Raw genomic sequence first — 25,373 nt, 5'->3', positions numbered from 1 at the left:
CGCGAGCGGACTGTCGCTCTGACCACTGACAAAGCGCGATAAGCGCAAAAAGGCATTATTACTTTAAAGGCATCGCTACAAAATACCGGCCCAGGAATGCAATTTCTGGGATGATGCGCAGGTCTCTTCTCGCATTGTCCTGAATCTCCTCTATGGTTTGGAAACGACGTCCTTTCAACGTGGTTTTAAGTTTGGAAAACAGGAAACAGTCTGCTAGTGTTAGGTCCGGAGAATGCGGTAGGTGGGGCAAAACGGGAGTGAGAAGTTTTACTAAATAGCTGAGGACAAGGAGCGACGTGCGAGCCGGCGCATTGTCATGATGCAACATCGAAGTCTGGTTTTGCCACAATTCAGGCCTCTCACTGCGTACAGAATTCCTCAAATGCGCTAGAATTCCCTGGTAGACTTCCTCGTCTACCATCTGACCACGTGGTACAATTTCCTGATGGACCATGCCTTTGCAGTCAAAAACACAACCAACATCCCCTTGATCTTTGATCGCCTCATGTGTGCTTTTTTGGTCGAGGAGACTCTGCCCACCCACTGCGAAGACTACACCTTCGTTTCAGTATCATAGCCATACACCCACATCTCATCGCCTGCTATGATATTCTTAAGGAGAGATAGAGAAAAAAAATTATTAAAATAAAGGAACACCGCAGGATCCAGAGTGAAACACCGCAAATGGCAGTTTGTTGTCTAAACCTGCCGAAACGTGCGGAGCCTCTGCTGGTTGGCGCGATTTAAAAAGTTCGGTTTCTTTTTGAACACACCTCATATATATATATATACACACACACTTGAGTCTCGTTAATTCGAACTGACGCTGTGGTCCCGTCAAAGTTATGTGTATTCCCTATGGGCGAAAACGCCCGGTAATTCGAACGCGAAAGCATTTGCGACGGTTATTCGAACATACGGCACACCGACAATACCCTCAGCAGTGCGCCAAATCACGCAGCGGCGCCTCCGACCGGCATTTCTCTGACACCGCTATAGAGACCCCGCAATGGCGCGTGGCGACAAAAAAACGCGGCGAAATTTCACTCTCAAATGGCAAGGTTTATCCGTTGCACCGGAACACGCGTGTACGTGCCGTCTCAGCCAACGCTGCGGCTGCGGCGCAAAGGGAAGCAGTGGCGGAGGCCCAGTCTGGCCAACTTCCCGATAACGGCAGAACACGAAACTTCAGGGAGCGGGCTAAGCTGGCACCAGGCCGGCGGGAGCAGCAGCAGGCGCGCACGGAGACAGTCGAGCGTGGGGGATCTACGAGGGAGTTTAGAGGGAGGGCGAGGGGAGCCAGCGAAGCCACTGCCACCGAAGCGACGGCATTGCCAAGGCCAAATCTGCTTCTCTGCCGCCCTCCTCCCTCACCTTCGACGGTCTGCGTTCGCACACAGCACATTGCCGTGCCGGCACCGCGCGCTCCCTGAAGTTTCGTTTTCTGCTGTTATCACGAAGCGAGCGTTGGCCGGCGTGGGCAGTTTCGTGGCCCTCGCTCGCTATGTGCTTGCGCGCCGCATTTCACGACTCGCACCGTTCGTACATCGTGCTATGGTGCACGAATACTACAAAAATAGGTCCATCTTTTAATTTGAACAAACTTTTGGGCCCCTTCGAGTTTGAATTATCGAGATTCGACTGTACTTTAAGGTCACTTTTGGTCGAAATAATAAAACACTTAAGGGGTTAAAGCAAATAGAACATTTTTTAAAAGGTCTATCCATGCCAAATGCACCAGCTGTGAACGTAGATCTACCCTCTTCGATTTTTTTTTCGAAAGTTTGTCCAACGGCATAAACTGTTAAATATATAAATGCAGGCCGGTTTCGGCAATGTACACCCGGCGACAAAATAAGCCGGGACATGAAGTCCGAGAAAAAGCTGAATATATCCGCAGCCTCACAACGTAGCCTGGTATTTGCATTTTGGGCTTCGACTAGAATATGCTAACAATATTGTCGTATACAGTTTTACTTGCTACTGCTACAGGCTACGAAGATATTCAGCTTTTTCTCAGACTTCGTGTCCCGGCTTATTTTGTCGCTGGGTGTACATCAATAGTGCTTAATGGTTGGTCAAATAGAGCCAGGAATCATAGTCCTGTGGTCTTGTGGAATGAAGGCGCACTGTTTGCAGGTACAGTCGAACCCACTTATAATACCGGTTTTAACAATATACAGTATAGACCACTTATAACGTAACCGTTTATAGTGCAGAACTGGCTACAACGCGGCCTTTTCCGACTCCCGTTAACCCTCCCATAGAACTCCATGTATACGCATACAGCTTACAGTGCAGCAGCGTCAGACGAAATACCAGTTATAATGCGGCTTCCACGGGAAAATCTCGCCGACAAGGGTGGCAGCGAGCACGCTTCTCAACAAAGTGCGTGTGCCCGGCCGATGTATGCATTATTCAATGCAATCAAACTCTCATTAATTCGGACTTATTTGACTGCGCATCGGTTAATTCGGACTACTTTCGGAGCTCGGTGAGCGAGGAGCGCCGTAAATGTGCGACGCAAAAGAGCAAGAATGGCGCTAGAGTCCAACTGAAACGAAGCAGCGGAGTCCGCATCGCCACAGCCATCAGTTGAAATCGTACGTGAATGACAGCAAGGCGGAACGCTTCGAACCTATTTGTGTCTTTAAAGTCTGTATACTTGTGTTTACCGCCGCGCATAACACTGCATTGGCCGCGGGCTTTCGTAACTGCGTAGGCGTTAGAGATGGGTCGCTCAGGAGCGAGCCGGATCTTGTGAGCGGCTCTTTTTAAAGAGTGAGTGGGCGGTCGTTCAGTAAAAATGAGCGGCGGTTCTTTTGGAGAAAGGGAGCCGGTTCTCCCGCATTCAGAGAGCCGTGCCGATGCGTTCCGTCAGAGCCGGGTCTTCTGCTGGGTGCGACTTCCGCGCCATCTATTAGCGGTACGAGAAAGCAACTGCCCTCCCGCCCTTCCTCGCAAAGAGGAGCCTTCACCCCCTCGCTTTCGGCTGAAGAACGAAAGAACCGCCGCTCACTTACTGAACCACCGCTCCCTCGCTCTTCAAAAGAGCGGCTCAAAAGACCCGGCTCGCTCCTGAGCGCTCAGGAGCGGGCCGCTCTTTTGAAGACCGAAGGAGCCGTGGTTCAGTAAGTGAGCGGCGGTTCTTTCGGAGTGAGGAAGCCGGCTCTCTCTTTGAATGAGCCGTGCCAAACCATTCTGTCAGAGTTGGGTCTTCTGCTGGGTTTCGATGTTTTTCGATTTCTGACGGACGAATGGTCGCCGGTATGGGTCGACTCGCGCTACTGGTACTCGCTCGTAGTGTGTGGTGTGCACAGCAGTCCCCTTGGTTTTTTTTGTGTGTCTTATGGTTCGGGCACCCGATGCCACCGAGGGGAGAAGTAAAGAAGTCTTAATTGGCAAAGGATGGTACCGTTCGTTGCCTGCTGCTGTTCGAACGATGTCGCACGACTCTCACCGATCGCATATCGTGCGCTGGTCCAATAACACTCCGAAGATGGTCGTCCGTGTCTTTAAAGGGCCCCTAAACCATCTCAGATATTTTTTGAACATTTCATGTAAACACGCATCGATTTCAGAATGCCGTCACGATCAACGATGCAAAACGCTGCAGCGCTACGCCGCTGCGGGAGTGCCACAAAAAAAAAAAAAAAAAAAAAAAAACAATGCCCGTTCTCCTCCCCTCGCCTTTCCGGTATCCCCAGCGGTCATCACGTTGTCTACAGGGGGAATCTGGTGATGTCAACTGCGGAAACGATGTCCGTTGGTTGAACAAGAACTTACGACTTCCGGTAAGTCTTCTAGTAGGTACCCGCGCTTTCTGCTCTTCCTCGTCGTGTTGCTCGTTTGAGCGCCCTTGCGAATCGCTAATTACAGCCCGCAACGCAAGTGCCAAATCGCTCGCGTTCCAACACAGTCGGCTGCAGCTGATGTTTTCGTTGCCGGTGGCGTGCAGGTTCGCGGTCGTCGATTGGGCCATTGATGGTGCAGCAGGTGGGGCGTCGGCCGAACTGTCGTCTACTTTGGACGCCTCTCGCGTGGCAGACGTTCTACGGCACTGGCGCTGCTCGCCGTCAGTATATGTGCTGCTAGCGTGGACGTGACCGGATGTATGCAGTTTTTTGAGAAGCGCGTTGGCGATGATGTATGTCACGTGACCTTTCGAGAAGCACTCGGCGAGGAGGGGAGACCAGCCGATGAGGAGAGTAGCGAAGGAAAGAGCGAAACGAGCGAGGGCCGTTTTTCGATCATCAAACGCGTGCAACTCCGCTATTACGGCACCATTTCGAAAAATTCTCGCGGCTACGTGTTCGTTGTACACTCGTGCACAACTGCAACACCACAACTAAATTTAGACCTCTGGGTGGTTTAGGGGCCCTTTAATGACAAGAGGTGAACGTAGAGTTTACGTCCTGGTCTTCATTTGTGCTAATTAGTATAGTCATGAAAATGTCGCCCATGACACCCACTTCAGTGCATTTTCTGAGCGTGTATCATTAGCATGTCAATAAAACGAGGCCAATGATCTGTTGTGTTGTAATAGAACTTCATTTCTTTTTTTTTTTCTTTTTTGTCCTGGTGTATGATGACATGATCGCCAGTATCGCGCGTGCACTCAAGAGAAGAAAAAAAAAAAAAAACGAAAGGTACGTACGTGCGGCAGTTTTGTGGATCTATCGTATGATTTTTGTATTGTACTTCAAGAAATGATTTATACATTCATTTTGCATGGCGTTACAGCTTACTCATATTATAGTGAACGTACGTATGTGAACAAATGAATAAAATTGAAACATAATGTACAATCATTTTGTGTTCTTAGTTTGACAAAAGTTGATTTTAAAGTACCACAAAAACGGACAACCTTCTGTAATGACAATGAAGTTACATAATTTTTTTTCTGAAAAAAGTACGTCGCATTCTGCCTGTCACAGTATCATAAGCATTTTATCCCCAATATCAGAAAAGAAAGCTTTATTGCAACTAAAAATTCACGCTTTTAATATATGTAAAAATATTCTCTAAACACAGCGAAAATACCAATAACACGGTTATTAAATTATGCATATATCGTTTTTTTTAAGCCACATAACTATATAATATGCATAAAACAGGTTACACGTTTAAGTGAACTGGTGAGCCGTTCAAATGAACCGGTTCATTTCAGTGAGCTGAGCCATTCCGAGCCGCTCACTGAAGTGAGCCGCTTTGCCCATCTCTAGTAGTCGTCATCCACGATCGCGTCGATAGCGGCCGCGGTTTTCTCTGCAGCGGTTGCGGCGAGCAGTAGTTTCGTTTTTACTCGGTACACGCATCGGCCACGTGCCTAAAACACTGCGTAGTCGCCATCGATGATCGCATAGATAGCGATCGCGGTTTCGACTGCAGGTGTTGCAGCGAATGGTAGTTAATTCGTCCAGACTCGGTGCGTGCGTCGGGCGCGTGCCTTCAGCACCGCAAAGTCGCCATTCATAATCGCGTCGATAGCGGTCACGGATTTTTCCGCAGCGGTTGCGGCAAACAGTTGTTTCGTTTTGACTCGGTGCAAAGCTGTCGAGCTCGAAGAGCAACGGCTACATCGCGATTGTGTTTTCGCCAGCTCACTGGCGCAAAACGTAATCGCGATGTTCACACGACAGTACAAAGCGTGTCTACATGCTTGGTCTACATGTTTTGCATACGTGCAGGGCTTGAAAATCGGTGTTTTGGTTATAGTGCGGTACTGCTTATAGTGCAGATATTCGCGACTCCAGCAACCTACGTTATAAGCGGTCTACACTGTATCGGTTATAACAATGAGAAGCTACTGCAACGTCAACTTGTATGTTTTCTTTGATGAAAGAACCCGCTTACTACAATGCCTTCATGCCGCATTATTGGTTGTAACGATGAAGTCTGGCTACTGGGTGTCCGTTCCGAAAGGGAATGGAATTCGAGCTTCTTGAAAAGAAAAAAGAAATTCGAGCCGTTGCCCGCCGCCGCGCGCTGTTTTCCATCCTTCTCCACATCGCCAGCCTCGCACGCCTCTCACCTGTCGCCCTTCCACCCCTCCGAACATGAATGGGCTGCGCCCATAGCTCGACATCACGCCACCCTCCGAAACAGGAATGAACCGTGCCAACTGTGCTTGATAGCATCCATGATCGCGTTGATAGCGGCTGCGATTTCGTCCGCAGCGGTTGCGGCAAACAGTAGTTTCGTTTTGACTCGTTACGCGTGTTGGCCGCGTGCCTTCATAACTGAGTAGTTGCCATCCATGATCGTGTAGATAGCAACCGCGGTTTTGTCCGCAGTTGCAGCAAACTATAGTTTCGTTTCGACTCGGTGCGTGCGTCGGTCCCGTGCCTTGAGAACCGCAAGGTCGCCTGTCCATGATCACGTCAACGGCGGCCGCAGTTGCGGCAAACAATAGTTTCGTTTTTACTCAGTGTGCACCAAAGCTGTCGAGGATGAAGAGCACCATCTACATCGTGATGGGTGGCGACCTGGCGAAAATATAATCGGGTTGGGCGCACGGTAGTGAAAAGGGGGTATCAGATGAAGACGCGCCCTGCAGCCGTGCTGTGAAAGAAGTCTCGAGGCCTTCGCCGCTGCGAGCGTTAATCAGTAACGAGAATTGTAGCTTCCGCACTGCCTTTGTGCAAAATAGAAACAGGATTCTGCTGATTCATTCAGTAAACATAAGCGTGTTGACGGTGGAAGCATTTGTTTGTTTTCTTCATACCTGCAATAATTCGACATCCTGTTAATTCAGACATTTTTTCGGTCCCGTGAAATCGGAGTTAACAAGGAATACTATATAGCAGTACCATTCTTGAACGCCGACAGCCATGACTTGTTACACATGATCAGAGCGCGCAGTAAACAGTTAAACGAGTCAACATGATCAGCAGCTGGGTGGAGGAAGGTGGTGTAGAGGGGCACTGGCCTCCCCATAATTATAGTTTTCTCACAACAGCTCTGTCTATTTTTTTTTCATGCAACCCGGTTACAACGATGTAATTTTCGTGGCACTTGAAATATTGCTATAAGTGGGTTCGACTGTGGCACCATTGTATCTGGTTTAGGCCATGGCATGTCCACAAAAGGTGTTTGATTGTAGCCGAGGGAGCTCCAGTCGAGCAATATGGGCAGGTATCCCCAAATAGTCCATGGAGATTTGGCTAGGCGTAGGTGATCGATGGGGTAAGTGCTGCCCCCACACGGAGTCTTCACAACACCACCTCCTCCTGGTGAGGAGGCCGCCTCCCAGGCAGCCTTGCCTGGGAGGTTTGAACCACACAGTGAAATTAAATCCCGTGCGGTGCGGCGGAGACTCTCCTTGCGGTGGAGGAAATCACCCTGGGGGTCACTTGTGGAAGGTGCTTCCAAATTAGGTGGCAGCTCACTTTGGGTAGCCGTGTCAGCTTGAATGTGAGCAGAAACAGTGTCCCAACTGTATCCGAAGCTGACTGGGCATCTGTGCAGTCACGCGGTGTATTTCGTCTTCGAAATGGTGGGCAGTGTATACCTTCCGAATCTCCTTTATGACCGAGGTGGAGTCTGTGCATATTATTATAACCGATGTCAGTGACGTGGAAGCAGCTGTCACCAAGTTTGTTGCATCTCGTCAGGCCAAAAGTTCAGCACAGATCGATGGTACTGGAGTTGTCAGACGGTACATATAATTGGCACTTATGGTTGGGTGTTGGGTGCCCTGGCACCACAGTAGATGTAACCTCTTGTTTGTTCGTGCAGCTTGCATTGGTATAGGCCACCAGTGAGCCTGTCGGGAGTGTGGCATCTGCTGCTTCTATGTGGCACCGGAAGGTAGCTGATGGACGAGGGACCGGATTTCGGAGGCAGCCGAGGGTTTGTTGTCCTAGTTGCCGGTGACCCCATGGTCAAAGGGTGTCTACTGAAGATGGCGAGATAGAAACCGGACAGCCCATGTATGCCGCTAGGTCAGCAGCAGGTTGCTGAAAGGATGGTTTGAGATCTCTTGCTCGACAGCGTTGATAAATCAACTCGTCAATGGCAATTAGTTGCGTCTCTTCCTGAAGTGTCGGGATTGGTGTGCATCATCATGGAAGCCCGGTAACGACGTGCATTGCTTCCCTGTTGATGCATTCTAGACTGGCCCAATCTCTCACCGTGAGGTCCTGGAATTCAGCCAAATAAGTAAGACAAGGCTGCTGCACTGTTCGGAAGAGTAAATGGGCAGTCTTGGTGCGGGTGCACCCAGCCTTGGAGCAGATGTGTCGTATGAGATGAAGCATCTGGTACACTTGTTCCTTAATTTCGCGGATCCAAGCTTTTGCTGAGCCATTTGCTGTGGTGACTATGCCTGGTATGTGTAGTTGGGGAGCTAGCATAAGAGCACATCCAGATAGGTGCAGGTGGATAAGTGTGTTGAGAAGCCGTTAACGGCCGCAGCTGTTCGCAACTGAAGTGTGTCTTCTGTGTTGAAAGTGTCAGTCCTATGGATTGACACTACTCGTCAGCTGTGTCAAGTGCTTCCTGCAAGGCAGATTCCTGCCATTGCAGGTCACCGTGAACACTCCATATGCTAATATTATTGGCGTCTATAAAGTAGTATAGGTCCGAGATCACTGCCAGGGCCCCCCTGAACGGTAGCCATTGTCAGCTTAAGGAGCAACGGTGCAAGCACCGACCCCTGTGGCACTCCCCGTTTTTTGTTGAAGCGGCCGGTTGCAAGTCCCGCCACAGGGATAGCAGATGTCAGTTGAGTTAGGAAGCACTTTACAAAATTACAGACACACTCGGGTAGTCCCAAGCAATGCATAATGTCAAGTATAGCAATGTGGCTAACTTCATTGTATGCCTTGTGCACATCCATGTGCTAATATTGCTCGCACCTGGCGGGTGCGATTGCCTGCCAAAACCATGCAGGTAAGCGCTCCAAGCCCATCTTCTGTGCCCAGTTGCGGACAAAATCCAATTTGTGCAGGATGGTACAATTTGAATAGTTCAAGCCACCAGGTTATTCATAGCAAGCATTTTCTCAGTTAATTTGCAGACAGTGGCAGTTAAGGCAATAGGGTGAACGTGGTGGAGATTAATAGGGTCTTTTCCTGGCTTGGGTATAGGTATAACTTCAGCGTGTGTCCAAGACGCTGGTATATCACCTTCAATCCACACGTGATTGATGTTATCCAGGAGTGAGACCAGTGATGCCTCTGTAAGGTTTTTGAAAAATTCGTAAGGTAATCTGTCAGGTTCAGGTGCTGTGCGTGGTCTCGACGTGTCAATAGCTGCTACGAACTCCGGCATAGTGAACGGTGCCTGGATTCCAATGATTGCCTCTGGATTAGGGTGTTGGCCGATCGTCGAAGGCAAGATCACAGGGTGATTTACAGGGACAGGAAGCACATCATATTGTGGGAACAATGCCCGAGCGATTTGTCACACCGCATTCAACAGCGTGTCTACAGAGGAGAGAACTAGGGAAGCCGTGGGGTCGGGCGGATGTTGGCCCTTCCCCATTGCACGAAAGTACACCAGAGAGAGGCTGTGTGTGATGAGGGTCCAAGGGATGCGCACCAATCCAGCCATCATCAATTGAATTTTCGCTTCTATCAACGTTGGATCATGCAGCGCAGCAAGCTCAGCCCGGTGCCGAGCCGCCCAAAGGCACAACAGCTGCAGATTTGGGGCCGGACAACCATCTACCCAAAACAAGGTGTTGCTGAATGAAGTGCCTGTCAAAGAAATTCTTGAAGGTCTTGTGGCGACAGATCCTTTGTTATAGCACTGTCTCCCGAAAGGCATCGCAGTGAACAATTCGACAACAGCGACGAAGTCAGGAATGTCTGTCGATGGGAAATTCGAGAGAAATGGGGTAATGGTCACTCCCCCAGCAGTCAGGTTCCCATTCTAACGGCAGTAAACTACTCCACACACTCAAACATCAAAATCTCGGCCTCACTACACACCCATTTCACGAGCATAGCTGAAGCAACTGCAGTAGCTCTACCAATTAGACAAGCAGATGCAAGCGAGAACTCGATAGCGGTCCTGACGGACTCGCAAGCGACGTGCCGGATGTTCATAAACGGATGTCTACCGCGCATAACCCTCAAGCTACTAGGCGAAACACTCCGCACATCACACAGCATTACATGGTGCCCGGGACACTCAGGAGTCCCAGGAAACGAATGAGCGAATGCACTAGCTTGCAAACTAGCGAAATGAGCAGACGACACCCCGAGTAAAATACCAAAGGACCACACCCCACATGACATCCTGGAGCACCAGTGTCGTGAACAACAAATGTACGTGTTTCCTTCATCCGGAGCTTGGAGTAGGAGACGCTCGCAAGTACAGAAAAATCCAGACTCGCACCTTTCCGCACATGGGATTGTGGCACGCAATGTGGCCAACTGTATATGCCGGCCAATGTTCCTGGTTCGGGGGGGCGGCCGTCTCTTCCCCACAGTATGTGGGAATGTATATATAGACCAGCGAACATTAACTCGCCCAATACTGACCTCACTCAGGGAGCCTTCGGAGGCCGTCCTCGCTCGAGCTGACTTGGAGATCCAGAAGGGTCTCTTAGACCTGAATGAGCGTACAGCAACGGCCACTCAAGTCCTGGACTAGGGACCCACCCTTCCCGCTACCTTGCCTTATCTATTTATTCAATAAAGTTTTTCAATCAATCCATGCCATATGTGGAGCATTAAAGACTACTATAGGACACCCTGAGTGCTGAATTCGAAGACAGTGAATTCATCCCAGTCTTATTGCGGTAGAGGAGCCAGTGCGTGGCTTGCATAAAATGACACCAGGATGGATTACGTCTCTTCTCTGTAGGCGAACTTTAACTGCGATGTCTTCCTGTGATTGCGAACACCATTTGGACAAATCGATGGCACTTTGAGGCAGGCTTGCAAGTGCACATATTGTTGCTTCACCTGGTAGGACATTGCTTAGGACACAACGCCAATCTGGCATACTAAGATTAGCGTATAAAGTCAAGGATGAGATTGGTAATGTGGCATTTGGTTCTGTAAGCAGTAGTGCCCTGTAGGCCACGACAGTTCCATTGCACAACATATTGTGGCCAGGAGTGTTGCGACATTATTTTGGAAGACTGGATGACACAAATTGCGACTGACATCAGCTGTTGGGCAAAGTCCACAATGAAAGTTGGAGCCGGCTGTGGCGTCAATGTCAGCATCCAGTCGTGTGTAAGGGCAGGTTGCCTTCATGTGTCCCTATTTATAACAACCATAACAAAATATAACAGCAGGCTTGAAAGGTTGAGGGTGGAGGATGCAGCCACAGTAGTACATCTTCTCCGGTGGGGTTAAGGGGCCTTGGAGAGTGACGAGACATGTACTGCTCTTTCCCATGTGGCATGCGGCAACGATGGTATGTTGTGGGCAGAAGAGCTCTCTGCGCAGGGTGTCTTGGTTTTCCCTTGGGTCGATGCCAGCAATCACATACAGGCATAAGTTGACGCCCGATGCTACAAAGGCCTGGACAGGTACAGGCTCGCCGTCTAGAGGTACAATCTGCCTAAGCTGCTGGAGTCGACTAACTGCGTCTAGCAACAGTATCCACACCGACACAATATTTGTCTGTCGATGGATGCAGAATCCTCTAAATCCCGTTATGTGAAGACATGCATCTAAAGCAGCTTAAACGCACTTCCGTGGTACAGCCGAAAGGTCAATGCAGGCGCGCGCTTTGATGATGGCCTTGTACGGGGTCGGCATCTGCATGTCAGGGCAGGGAAAGCGTCGTACACGCACGCTTTGTATTCGGGGAGCTTTCAAGGTGCTTACTAGGAGCTTTCAAGGCAGCAGCCTCACGGGTGGAAGCGTCTGTGTCCATGGAGACCGGAAATAAAGTGGCATGAGACGCCGTCGGCGCTGCAGGTAGTGCTACTGAGAGTGGCGTTGGCACTTGTGCGCACAAACGCCGTGCAGCGTCCCATATTGCAGCGGTCAGGCTGGCACACTGGTGATGGCGTGGGTCACTTTTGCTCTTCGCAGTGGGCACCAGAAGTGAAAAAAAAAAAAAAAAAAACTGCTATAATCCGGGAGCTGTGAGAAGCCTGACTGAGAGCCAGCAGCGCTCGCAGCGCCCCTCCTTGATTTCTTTAAAATCGCGAGTTTTTACTACTTCTAAAACAATGCATTTTTAAAATACATAGAGCGAGAAAAAAAAAAAGCAATAATGATTGACATGGAAGGATCATTTTAATTTCACCAAATGGCAGGAAACCAGGTGCAAGGAATACATGTGTTTCGAGCAAAAAAAAAAAAAAGAGTGTTTATAGTGTTTATAGTTCCTGGACTTGCATTTTTGTAATTAGTGGGCATTGTGCCTTCACCAAATTATGATTCCCGACAATTTTTTCTTCCTTTAGCGCAAAGCTAAAAATGGCGATGTTGTAGTATTTATGACAAATTATTCAGGAAAAGTGGTTGCTAAGAACACCTGAAGTTACTTTTGTAGAACTGTCCCTAAATTGTACTATCTGCTAAACTTTTTGCACTAGGATATTGCACATTGGCACTAAAAAAAAAAAAAAAAAAAAAAAAAAAAAAAAAAAACCTAAAGTTGAAAAAAGGCACCTTGTTGGCCTATGTTTAGACTTAGGTAACCCACTCAGGTGGTCTATGAAAAAAAATCCGAAGACAACTAAGTACTTTGGGTTAATGAAAATTACGGTCACTGACCAAGTCAAAAAAGTGTTTTGACAGTTTCGGAACCTGTACAGGTTCCTTGTTCACAATGCAGCGGACGTAGCATCGTTGTCCAGTTAAATATGCAGTATATGACGTAATGAACGGGCATAAACTTGAGGCACGTTTCCATCTGTCCTGTTAACGGTATCTGGCGTCGTCTGTATCAGCAGAGATTCTAGCAGCAGTCTCGTTGTCGGATTTTTCTCTTTAGCCATGATTGCAGCATTTTCCCAAGCGATAGAGTGCTGACTCTTGTGCACATGCTCCGCCAGTGCGTTGTACACGTGGCGGTGATTTTGAACATCGCGCTTGTGCTCTTTCAGTCGTCGAATGAAGTTTCCTGTTTCGCCAATATAACAAAAGTTGCAGTCTTGGCACGGGAACTTATAGATTACCCCCGGGAACTTTTCGTCTTGTAAGCGGTCCTTCACGTTGACAACTTTGCTGCGGAGCTTGTTAGATGGCACATGCGCAATGCGTAAGTCATATTTTGAAAATATCCTTGAAAGCGCTTCGCTGATACCCGGTATGTAGGGAATGCTGGCCCGTTTTTGATAAGCTCGTTTCTCGGATGGCTGAGGATTCAGCACCCGTTTTTCGATTCTGCGAACAAAAGCAGCCGAATAGCCGTTATTGGACAGTTCTTGGCGTACCGTAAGAAGTTCTCTTTGGAGTTCTTCTTCACTGGAGCATAAGTGGGTGGCCCGATGGATCAAAGATGACACGACAGAAGTCTTGTGCCCAGTTGGGTGACATGACGCAAAGTGGAGGTAGCGACCGGTATGGGTCATTTTACGATAAACGGAAAAGGATAGGCCGCCGTCGGAACGACGTACGAGTATGTCGAGGAAAGGCAGCTTGCCGTTTTCTTCTAGCTCCAGAGTAAATTGTATGGTCGGTTGTATGGAGTTGAGGCTTTGTAGCAACCGGTCGACGTCGTCTTTGTGCAGGATACAAAAGCAGTCGTCCACATAGCGCAGAAAAACTTTCGGTGCAGGTTTGAACTCTCTTAGAACTTCTTTCTCCAGTGCTTCCATTACAAGGTTTGCGGTTGTAACGGATACTGATGCCCCCATAGCAGTCCCCTGTGTCTGCTTGTATATTTTAGAGTTGTAAGTAAAGTACGTGTTACTTAAGCACAAATGAAGCAGTTCACACAGCTCTGAAGGATCCAGGGGTGTCCGGTCAGCAAGGTTGGCGTCCTTGGAAAGGGCTTCTTTGCAGGTCTCGACGGCCAAGTCGATAGGAACACTCGTAAATAGGGAGGTTACGTCAAACGACACCATCACATCGTCATCACTGAGATGAAGGTCACGCACAGTTTCCACGAATGCTGAAGCGTTCTCAACGTGTGTTGTGGTGTGGCCGGTTAGGGGGCTGAGTACTTGGTGCAGATGCCCAGATAGCTTGTAGAGCGGTGAACGAGTGAAGTCGACTATTGGCCGAAGAGGTACGCCTGTTTTGTGCACTTTCGGGAGACCGTAGATCGCAGGGGCTGAACCATTGGTGCACAATAACCGATAGTACAACTTCTTGTGCTGAGGGCAGCTTGGCGGGAAGACAGTGGACAGCGTCTTCTGCAGTTTGCTTTGAATACTGCTTGTGGGGTCCTTAGTTAATACGGTATACGTTCCTCCGTTTTCAAGCAAGTCAAGCATTTTTTCCCATACTGCATATTTAACTGGACAACGATGCTACGTCCGCTGCATTGTGAACAAGGAACCTGTACAGGTTCCGAAACGTCAAAACACTTTTTTGACTTGGTCAGTGACCGTAATTTTCATTAACCCAACATGCTACCTGACCAGACGAGCTTTCGTCGAACTCTTAACTAAGTACTTTGTATGAGTTGTGAATGCAAAAGCCTTAATGTCCGATTGAACGCCACTGAGCGGCCCTTTGAGTTACGAACTCCTTGTAGGGAAGTGAGCGCACCAAGACGCTTGGCGCATTTTGATATGGCCTTACCGAGGCGCATTTAAAATGCAGGCGAGAGCTTGCACGGACAAGGAACGCGCTGGCGCACTAATGCAGTAGCAGCCGTTTCCTTTCGCCTGCTCTGCTCCGTCGAGGTGCGCTCGTGACGTGGCGTCGCAGCCAATGGGACCTTTAGGTGCCGTTCCTCTGCTACTGACTACAGACGTCGGCTTTTTCGCTCAATGGGTCATTTGACGCTTTCACTTTAAAAATGCGGTGAAAAGTGAGCTACATACATAAATCTGAAAAAAGGCATATTGGTGTATTGTCAAAACAATTGTGGCGAAAGCAGTCAAAGAAGCTGGCATAGCTAACATTAATCTCACGATTAACTCACAGATGAGCAAAAAGTTCTAATTGATGAGGTAGAATCTTCACAGCATTAGTACCATAATTTTCTTCCTTTATGTAACCATTTCTAGGCTTCATCTAATCACCAGTTTACATAGTACTTGCACAGTACTTTCTCAGCATCACACGCTTTCTACGATATCAATACTGTACCTCTGCACCACCTCCGAGTGGCTCAACATTTTATACTGGTGATTTTCCCGTACTTCTCACCCTCTAATCCTAATAAGTCAGTATCCTTCGAGCTAACAGGCACCAATAGGTTTTGCCTTTGAGCATGTTAAAAATAATAAAACCTGAATCAAGATAGCACTAGTTTCTACACAACACATTCTTAAAACAGATGCACAAGTGACGCAAGTGCAAAAAGGCTATCTTGCAACAAGACCATGGAGTAGTAACAGCAATTGCTAATAGGCTTGCACTTCTGTAAGCACAGTGCAACTGGTACAGGGAGCACATACCATGTATGGGCAGAATAAGTTTCATTACATTTCCACTAGTTGTTGGGCAATTGCATGCCAAGCATTTCAGACCTACAGTTTGACCATCTGAAGTTTTCTCAAATAATTTTTGATCACTTGAATGCAGAAAACACTTTGCCATGTAGCTGCAGCAAAAAACATCCCTTCAGTTCCTAACTGCTACTTAAAATTTGCCCAGGTGGCCGAAAGATCTGCAAGAATGACCGCAAAATAATTTTTCCTACATTGCTAAGGGCTTCTTATGAATTGTGTGTCGACACGGCGATTAGACTAGAGTGAAGCCCCTACATACACGTTTTTGTTGACCAGGTCAAGTACTGCCAACCTACCCTCCTCCTTCGTGCCCCTCCCTTGCTCAGCCCCTCAGCTTTCGGCATCGAGCTGAATTTACGTAGCCCCAAGCAGAAGCGACGTCACTGCTGCATAGAGGTGTGAGCATGTGACATGTGAAAATTCAGGAACCGGAAACCCCTGAAGCGGAACTCGTGTGAGCGATGAATCAGGGAAAAGCGGCACACATCAAAGTTTGACGCTACTTAGCAAAAGCAGAGGTGGCACGTGGAGGGAGGGGCTTAAGACTAGAGGACATCATGAGCAATGAAACTCCTCTTTTACAAGTTACAGAGACATCTTGCAGTTCAATTGCGTGCCCACATTCAGGTCAGAAAATTATACAGGCATGAATTGTGAAGGGAACTCACTCAGCATGTTCACAAAAACTGTGCACCAGTCTTAGCACCTGAATCTTGAGGGCAACTTCCTGCATAAAACAAAGTGTACAGATTGAATGGCAATGAATACCGAGTGGGCAAGCAGGAATACTGTGAATTATTTGATCGTCAGAACTGAGAAAGTAATGAGGTTTTCACTGTATATATCAGTGCTAACTATGCTGTATACCATAACTATAAATTAAAAAGGTGATAAAAATAATTACTATAAATAATAATGAATCATACCTATGATAACAAACACACTCAGAAACAAGCGTTACTGCTTTCATATCACTAGAAAATATGAGGTAAGTGCAAGTCTCTCTGATGTCACAAACATTATGGGCAGCACTTTTATCTTTCAGGTACAAATTGTAAATTTGGCACAAGGTTACATTACAAGATTGCACAATAGGGCCTGGATGTGGCACATAAAGGTAACAAAAAGCTGCCTGCATGGGTATAAAAGCTGCCTGTGGTATACCATACATGTCAGGACTTTCCAATGTTATGACATAAGAATATTACTGCAGTCCACAATTACCCACACACCTACGTGGAAAAACAAGACTGACATATGCCACTGTAACAATGTTGCAATAAGGTTTACATTAATCACTTCCAAGGCCACAATACATCAAAATATGCATGCCATTATTTTTGCTACCACACCAAGCAAACTTGGTGTGCAAATTCACACACTGAAGCAAAGCACACAGTAGCGGTTGAACTTAACAATGCTACAATTTGAAAACTGAACTCCTCAGTATTCAAATAAACTTGTCATTATAACTCACAGGACTGCACTCGCAGTTAATGTTGTGACCTGGTAGGCGACCCCTATCTTGACCTCTCATGCTGGAAAAAAAAAAAGCAACAACAACAACAACAAAGGTTTAGATTTACATGTACCCCGGAACCATAGTTAATTATCCATTGCAAATGTGTTAAATGCTCAAAACTAGGGATGGGCGAATATTCGGTATTGTCGAATATTCGATCGAATTATTCTATACATATTCGTTATTCGCTTCGATTTGAATTCAAGCATTCAATATTTTCGAATTATTCGGCACTCCCGGATAGGCAGCCAGAAACCACGGACGGCCGGTACACATCTCGGAGGCCATGCTTCACGTCCATGGCTGCCATACATCAACCATAAATCTCGAAGGCTATATACGTTTTTGCATTAAAGAGCCGAAAATAGGCGACACAAAAGAGCAGAAATGGCGCTAGCGTACAACCGTAACGAAGCGGCGGAGTCCGCATCGCCATAGTCATCAGCGGAAATCGTACGTGAATGACAGCAACGACGGAACGCCTTGTGGCTATTTGTGCCTTTATTATGTTTACCGCCGCGCATAACAATGCATTGGCCGCGGGATTACATAGTCGCCATCCATGATCACGTCGATAGCTGCCGCGGTTTCTTCCGCAGCGGTTGCGGCAAACAGTCGTTTCGTTTTGACTCGATCGCACGTCGGCTGCGTGCCCAAGAAGCTGCGTAGTGGTCATCCATGATCGCATAGATAGCGATTTCGATTTCGTCTGCAGTTGTTGCAGCAAACGGTAGTTTCGTTCTGACTCTGTGCGTGCGTCAGTCGCGTGCCTTAAGCACCACAAAGTCGCCGTTCATAATCACGTCGATAGCATCCGCGGTTGCACGAAACAGTTGTTTCGGTTTGACTAGCTGCAAAGCTGTTGAGGATGAAGAGCACCAGCTACATCGCGATGGACGTGCCATCTGTTGGCGGTCAGCTTACTGGCGAAAAAATAATCAAGATGTGCGCGCGGTAGTGCAAAACGACACGCAAATGATGCCGCGTGCCGCGGCTGTGCTGCGAAGGAAGTCGCGAGGCCTCGATCGCCGCTGTGAGAGCCAATCAGTCACGAGATGACGAGAATTGCAGCTTCCGCACTGCTTTTGTGCAAAATAGCAAAAGGATTTGCTCATCCATTACACTAATAAAATCGTGCTGACGTAGTAAGTATTTGCTTATTGTTTTTTGGTTACCCTGATAATTCGGCATTCGGTTAATTCGGAAATTTTTTTTTCGGTCCCGTGAAATTCGAATTAACTAGTTTTTACTGTAATATGTGATATATACTATTCGATTCGAAATTATTTGACCAAATCACTCTTCGCTTCGAATTCGCTTCGAACCTCAAATTCAGTATTCGCCCATCCCTACTCAAAACCAAGGCAGTAAGTCAGGCTTGTTGGTCAGACATACTGAGGAAACTGAGTAGTGCTAAGAGGATGGACATGTGAAGCGCTGTGTATTGTCGTACTTCAGTCTGCCCTTGTCCTTTCAGCACTAGTCAGTTTTCCAGTTCAAAACCAATTCACTTTATCATGAAATTTTCAGTGCATAAGTAAATGACAACTTTTTGCGTATGCATGCAATAAAATATGGACAACATCTGGGTAATACCAGCAATAATTGGATTTTTTTTTTATATAGTCAGAACAATCTTTTTATCTCTAAATCTATGAATGACAGTTTAATAGTAACAGTCGGAGGCTAAATTAAGCTCATTTCAACATAAAGAATTTATGACAAGTTAGTTACTGGAAAGGTAACATAAGCCATGAGAACATTTGAAGCAAGGAAAAGAAAAGGGGGACAAATCCATGCATTACTCATCATTCTCAAGCTGGCTGAGAAATCCTATTGGTAAATCTGGCAGGCACTAGCAACAGATTGCTCTCTTGAAATCTCTGTACAAAACTCATGTCTAAAATCCCACAACAGGTTTCCACAGGCACAGAAGTAGCACCATGTGACAAACAATGTCATTATACATGTAATTTTATCTTCACAAAATCCAAGCACTGCAAGAAACACGGGCCAGCACTCATGATTAATTAAACTATAGTACACAAAGAGCACACTTTATGGTGTGTTCGGAAGATCACGCCGATGCTTTGGGCCAGAGCTGGCAGATGAGTAGGCCGCCTGAAATTCGAGCGGGAGACACGACTCCCCAAATGGATACCTTACTTGACCTCAGAGCAGCCTGTGCCTGGGTCGCCTCAGCCACCGTGAACATTCACACTTTACTGACATATGGCGACATTTGTCAGTACACAGTGAAAGTCCCTTGACCAACTGGCTAGCACAAATGCGGCAAACTCATTGCTGCCACAGGAGGAGGAGGAGCAGAGGTCAGGTGGCGAGGGGGGGGGGGGGGAAGCAGCAGCACAGATGGGATTTCTCTGTTCCCCCATCTCAATAGCTGCCTCTGCTTTGACTTGATATGATCCTTGCTACATTTGCAGGATGTACAACGGCTCAATTTGCCACAGGAACACATTATGACTGGCAGGATACTATGTCTGCCACATGAATGCATATTGACACTAAGAGCAAACAAACAGCTGTCTACCTTCCCACTTGTTTTACTAAAACAACTGACACATATTATTAAAACTTGCAGCACTGGTCCAATCAGAAATGTTTAAACGTGTATGCAACGTTTTAAATATCATTATTTTCATCAGTGCTTTTGCTGTTGAGCAGTATCTTGTTGCGTACAATTGTGCACACAGCACTTGAATGCACTTTACATGTATAGTAATAGTTAGTACCGTAAAATTCCGAGCAAGCGCCCCCCCTCGAGCAAGTCGAAATTACCGGCAAAGTTAGGGGGGGCGCTATCCTGGAACGGCACCAAAATTCAAGATGGCCACGACAAAATTTTCCCGCAAAAAAAAAAAAAAAAGAAGACGCGCGCGCGGTTGGAATAGCATTAAAATTTTATTGAACATGAACTTTATTAAGCCAAAGATTTGTTAGTGGTGTTTATCACTCTCAATACCACCGTTACTCAAAACCACCAAAAGAACTACAGAAAGCGCATCGACGCTACACCGGCGCGTCGCCGCGACCGGCGACGCGAACATTGGTTATGCAGCGTCTATTCCAGGCAAAATTATGTCCGCGAGAGTAAATTGACGCGTAATGTTCACTTTATTAAAAACCATGTCCACGGTGAAACGTTTAGCACTAATGAGAGTTCCGATACAAGTGAAGCTCAGCTGCAGTGCATGGCTACCGACGGCGGACAGCGAACCGCGGCTCGGCCATGCTCGCATCGCAGCTGGTGGCGCCGCAAATATCAGCATGTTTTCTTCATCGTGTGAAATTATTGTGAGGAGAGGGTAAAGCGGCAACGACGGTAACAAAACATTGCTGCTTGGGAGCGTCGGCGGTTCGTTCTGAAGCGCCGTCTGCTACAGATTCGAAGTGAACTGAAAAAGGCCTAGCGACGATATCGGTGGTGAGTGATTAGCAGCGGTGAAGCTGCCGGCGATGCCAGAGCGTAGCCGCGACCACTCCTCAGTCACCGAGTGGTCACGTCACTGTGCCGCAGGGAACTCTTTTGTGCCGTGCGAGAGGCAGATCTCGCCGTCGGCCGGCGGTCCGTGAACTACCGACCGCCAGCCGCAGTTCGCCCCGATGCACTCGCGTGCCCACTGGGGCGCCCGGGTACAACCATGATTCGATGAAATGGCTCATCCGGGCGCCCGATGCGCACCGGTGCGATTTGCCGAATTTGCCATCATTTTCGTGGACTGGATGTGGAAGGCCAGTGTTGGTGCGGGGGGGAGGGGGGGGGGGGGGCGCTTTCCCGGAACGGCGCGGAAATTTGAAATTAGCAGTGAAGTTAGGGGGGGGGCTCTTGCACGGGTGGGGGCGCTTGCTCGGAATTTTACGGTAATGCATCATAATTATATATACAGGGTGCAAGCATGCTCACATGCACAACCCACATAAACCTAGGCATGCAGGCTGTACTTACGTATTGTATTTCCATACAAAGTGGTCAAACAGATCCGACAGCTGTGGGATTAATCGAAGTGATGCCAGCGCCCTCTGCACCTGTTTAGTCAGCAAAAAAATGAAAACCATTTGCACCAAATCATCGCAGATAATGACATATTTTTGTTGGGGGTGACGCACTTTGTAAAGGCAGCTTTTACAGACTAAACAGGGCATTTTTATAGACTATACAGTGTTCTTAAAAAAAAAAAAAAAGGCATTGTAGAAAAGAATTTGGCACTTCTGCAGATGTGTCATGAATGGAAGCAGCAATTTTATGCCAAAAGAGCACATGCCAGGCAAATAATTAAAAATACATTATCAACACTTTTGGAGCTGTAGTTTAAATTGTAGGTTTGAATCTTTTCATTCAAGTTTTTATTTTTTCGTATCCTGAAATGCACAACACATACTCTAGATATCCATAATCAAACTATTGTTGTTGACATTTGTGCTTGAGGGGTGCCAACAGAACCAGAATTTATTTAAAAAAATTAAATTATGGAGTTTTATATGCCAAAACCACGATTTGATTGTGAGGCACGCCGTAGTGGGGGACTCCAGAATAATTTGAACCACCTTGAGTTCTTTAACGTGCACCTAAATCCAAGTACACCAGTGTTTTCGCCCCTATTGAAAAACGGCCGCGTGGCCGGGATTTGATCCCGCAACCTCGTGCTTAGCAGCCCAACACCATAGCCACTAAACAACCATGGCGGGTAACCAGAATTTGTGTTGAAAAGCACCACTCCATGATGAAATAACTTGGCAAGCACACTGCAGCTATAGAGCCAGCCCCAGGTAAAATCACTAATCATTTGGCCAGCTCTGATGAGACAAGCTGTATTGTGATAAAAGTCGCTTTACTTGCGACACATTGATGTTCAATATGCTAATGTTATTTTCATGATGGTGTTCCCCTTCAACATAAAGAGAGATTGGTTCTTTGGTGCTTCTTGAGCACTTTAAACCAGCATCTTGTGTACTGACCTAACAAACTTATATAAATGTCTCGCCCAACACATATGCAGTTCAAAATTTTCAGAAAATATTTCGCATTAGCTCTTTCCCTACTGTGGAGAAAATGGCAGCATTTTGTAGGTTACACTAGATACGTTTTATTGCGATAGCATATTATATGAACACTCCAAGCAGATTTCTGCTGTTGCCGTCGTCGCTGTGAGGTTCTGTATAAAGTCCTAGAGCGATAAAATCGTTGCCGCGCGCTTTCACGGAGGGCGAATGCACGGCGGAGAGCAAACGCGACGTTTTCTGTTGTGCGAAAGGCCGTGGGGGGATGGGAGGGGAGGTGACGTTTAGCTGCGGCACCAAATGCGTATCTTGCGACCGAGCGCAAGGGGAACTGGCGACTCAATCACCCACGCAAAAGGAGGAAAGCAGGAAGGCAGCACGGGAGGGAGGGGGCACGGCCTCTACTCTGCCAGCAGCTGCGTACTTGTACTTTGCACGGCTCCGGGCTGTCGCACGCACCCTATCTTGAAAGCGATCTCCACATGCCCTTTGACCTTTCTATGCGCTGTGCTTTCGCCGCTCAGTTTCCGTTGAAGTGACAGACTGCACGAACCTTCGCTCGCTGCTTCTGCCTCGCTTGTTCACGCCAGCGTTTTGACAGCGGTTGTCTGCGGTCATCGAGTGTGATTTATTCATGTTTGCTTGTGACGCTGACACCATGTTTGTTAGTTCAGTTAGTAAGCGAATGTGTCGAAGTTTATGCAGCTGGTAAAATTACTACGCTTACTGTGCTCTGCTAATTTGCTATCGCAATTGATGCTTTGCCTTTCGGGCAAAAGTGCGACTTTTTTCTGAAGGAACTATATTACACTCCAAATATCATGCAAGACACGAAAAGAAAGCAGAAAAAATGTGATTTTGAAGCAAATAAGTTTTATTAACGAATTCTATGTGGTAACACAAATTTTGAATTCTTAAGGACAAGATTATAGAATAAAAGTGAACAAAACTTGTTAAAATATGCTTGTACCTACAAAGCAAGAAATGCTAAAAAGATTGTAAAATAATAAAAGCGTTTCGCCATCCAATAGCTACTATCTGTGGAGAAATCTAAATTTTGCCTTGAACAGCACTCCTGCTATAAAAAATTATCTGGAAGCAATTAAGTTGTGTTGTGGTTGGATGAGCCAGATGAAGTTGTACATGCCCTGTGGCAAAGCAGTTTCGTGATGTAAGACAAAGGCACATTACAAGTCTTACAGTAAATTTTTTTTTTTTTTGTAGGTTTTGCTGACATTACATTTCTTAAAATTCCTGTACTTATCTACTTGAGCTGGCGGTTGGTGTTCAATGGCTTAAGCTGGTGGAGTACACAAAACTTGTGGTACATTTGCCATCATCACCCTCCGAATTAAAGTTAGATGAAAAGGCAGCATTCTCCGACTTGCTGCTGCTCAGGCTGTCGAAAAAATCAACCGCAAACACAGCAGGGCCGGTATTTTGTAGCGATGACTTTAAAGTAATAATGCCTTTTCGCGCTTATCGCGCTTTGTCAGTGGCCAGAGCGACGGTCCGCTCGCGTTATCAACGGGATCAGCCGGCCGTGAGCGGTGGATGATAAGACTATTCTAAAATAAGTCATAAGGCATCGCTACAAAATCGCGACCCAGAACTGTGAGATTTGTGGTGATGAATGTAGCGGCAAAACTGACTTTATAAAAATGCGCTGCGAAGCTGACTTTAGGAAACTGGCCACTATTGTGCAACACATTTGACTCTTGCCCATTCTCCTGCTAAAAAAATCAGGTATGCGTTAGATTTCTACTTTGTTTAGGAGCTTTAATGTCATTTATACATTAGTTCTCACTTTAGACACACGGAAAGTAGGCACACGTTTGATTAGGTGAGCGTGCTAGAATGGAGCAAATACTGCCAAATGAATCAGCTATGTGTTGTGGCATTCTTCTTGCATCGTGTTTAATTCGACCCGCTGGATAATTCAATCAATATCGACTGTATAAGTTGAATGGCGCAGTGTGCTCATGGGTGCTAAGGCGCCTAGATAGTACTGCTACTGAGTGCCACAGAAGGTCTCAAAAACGGTGCTCAAAACTATCATTAACGGGCTAAGAATGCCCGATGGGCGTGGAACGGAAAGAGCTAAGAAACTGCCTATTCCAACTCTCTGAAAATTTATATCTGGGTGATTCCATGTAAGATCGAACAAAGGATGGTCGGTCGACCTTTTAAATTTAGTTCAAAATTTTATATATTGTTGCCTGATGAGTGGAAAGAAGAGATCCGTAATGGGTTTTGCTGCCAAAAATTTTTTCGAAGCACCGCGAATCAATAATGACGAAGAGGTGGAATGCCACACCTACCTGCTCTGCTGTTCTGGCCAACTTTGGTTATGAATTACACAAAATATATTAAAGTTAGGTAGCTGAAATTTCTTTAAAGAAATATATGCATGTTTTTACTTGTGTTCAGTTATTTTTAGTTTTTATGGGTAGTGCAGATGTTTTTATAAAAAACCTCAAAATCGGCCCAGGAAACATTTGTCTACTTTTCAGGTCCTTAATTCAAAAAAGGCTTGTGGTAGAGCGGCAACAATTCCACATTACGTTCTAAGCATACTTATTTACCAAACTGCTAAAGCTTACATTTATATAACTTTTCAATAAAGAGATACTATCGGGCGAACTTCAAGAAAACACCGAACAATGGAAATTTCTGATGACAACTTAAAAAAAAACACCATTTTTGATATTTCTTAAACTTTGCCCACTTATGCTCCTCCACATCAGCTTTCACAATCATTAAAAATATATTGCATAATTTTGTTCCATTCGTAGTTACAGCCCGTCGAATGAGACCCTTACGCAAGGCTCAGCGCACCATGCAGGTCTGAAGATTCTATGACATTTATGATCGCGTACGGCTTTCGAATTTTGGCATAATATTGTATACAGTCATTTATGCCTCAACGCTGCAAATTAGCTGTGGGACTCACCGTAGTGAATTATTCGGAATCAGTTTTGTACGCGTGGGTTTCCTGGATGCGCTGCGGCATTGGAGATCACACATATGTTTTGCACAATTAACCTCTACGAAAACGCAGTCAGAATTCGATACCCAGCTTTGATTACCCAAAAATAGGATAAAATTCAATAAGCAAGCAACGGTATTCCAAATAATCTTTAGCGTAATGGAAAAATTGTGAAGGTAATGGAGAACTGCTTCATTAAAACAGAATTTGTTTCTGGGCTGCAATAGTTTATTCGAATAATTTGACAACGCTGATTGCCTTCATTCCTGTACACATAGTTTCTTCCACGCAGA

General features: G+C 46.6%; 1 protein-coding gene across 2 annotated transcripts in view; it reads right to left on the bottom strand.

Moving 5' to 3' along the window:
• The window catches only part of LOC119434937 (short transient receptor potential channel 4-associated protein-like), a 142,194-nt gene that overhangs the window by 67,875 nt on the left and 48,946 nt on the right, over window positions 1–25,373 (bottom strand). For both annotated transcript variants that reach the window (XM_037701949.2, XM_037701942.2), the window contains 3 exons: window positions 21,040–21,119; window positions 17,028–17,088; window positions 16,219–16,277 (listed from right to left, as the gene is read on the bottom strand). In XM_037701949.2, coding sequence (XP_037557877.1) covers window positions 16,219–16,277; window positions 17,028–17,088; window positions 21,040–21,119 — 200 coding nt within the window. The remainder of the gene's footprint in view (window positions 1–16,218; window positions 16,278–17,027; window positions 17,089–21,039; window positions 21,120–25,373) is intronic.

This window comes from Dermacentor silvarum, chromosome 1, assembly GCF_013339745.2.
Source record: "Dermacentor silvarum isolate Dsil-2018 chromosome 1, BIME_Dsil_1.4, whole genome shotgun sequence".
NCBI lineage: Eukaryota > Metazoa > Arthropoda > Arachnida > Ixodida > Ixodidae > Dermacentor > Dermacentor silvarum.
Note: the sequence above shows the minus strand (reverse complement) of the source record. Positions and strands in the feature narration are given on the sequence as shown.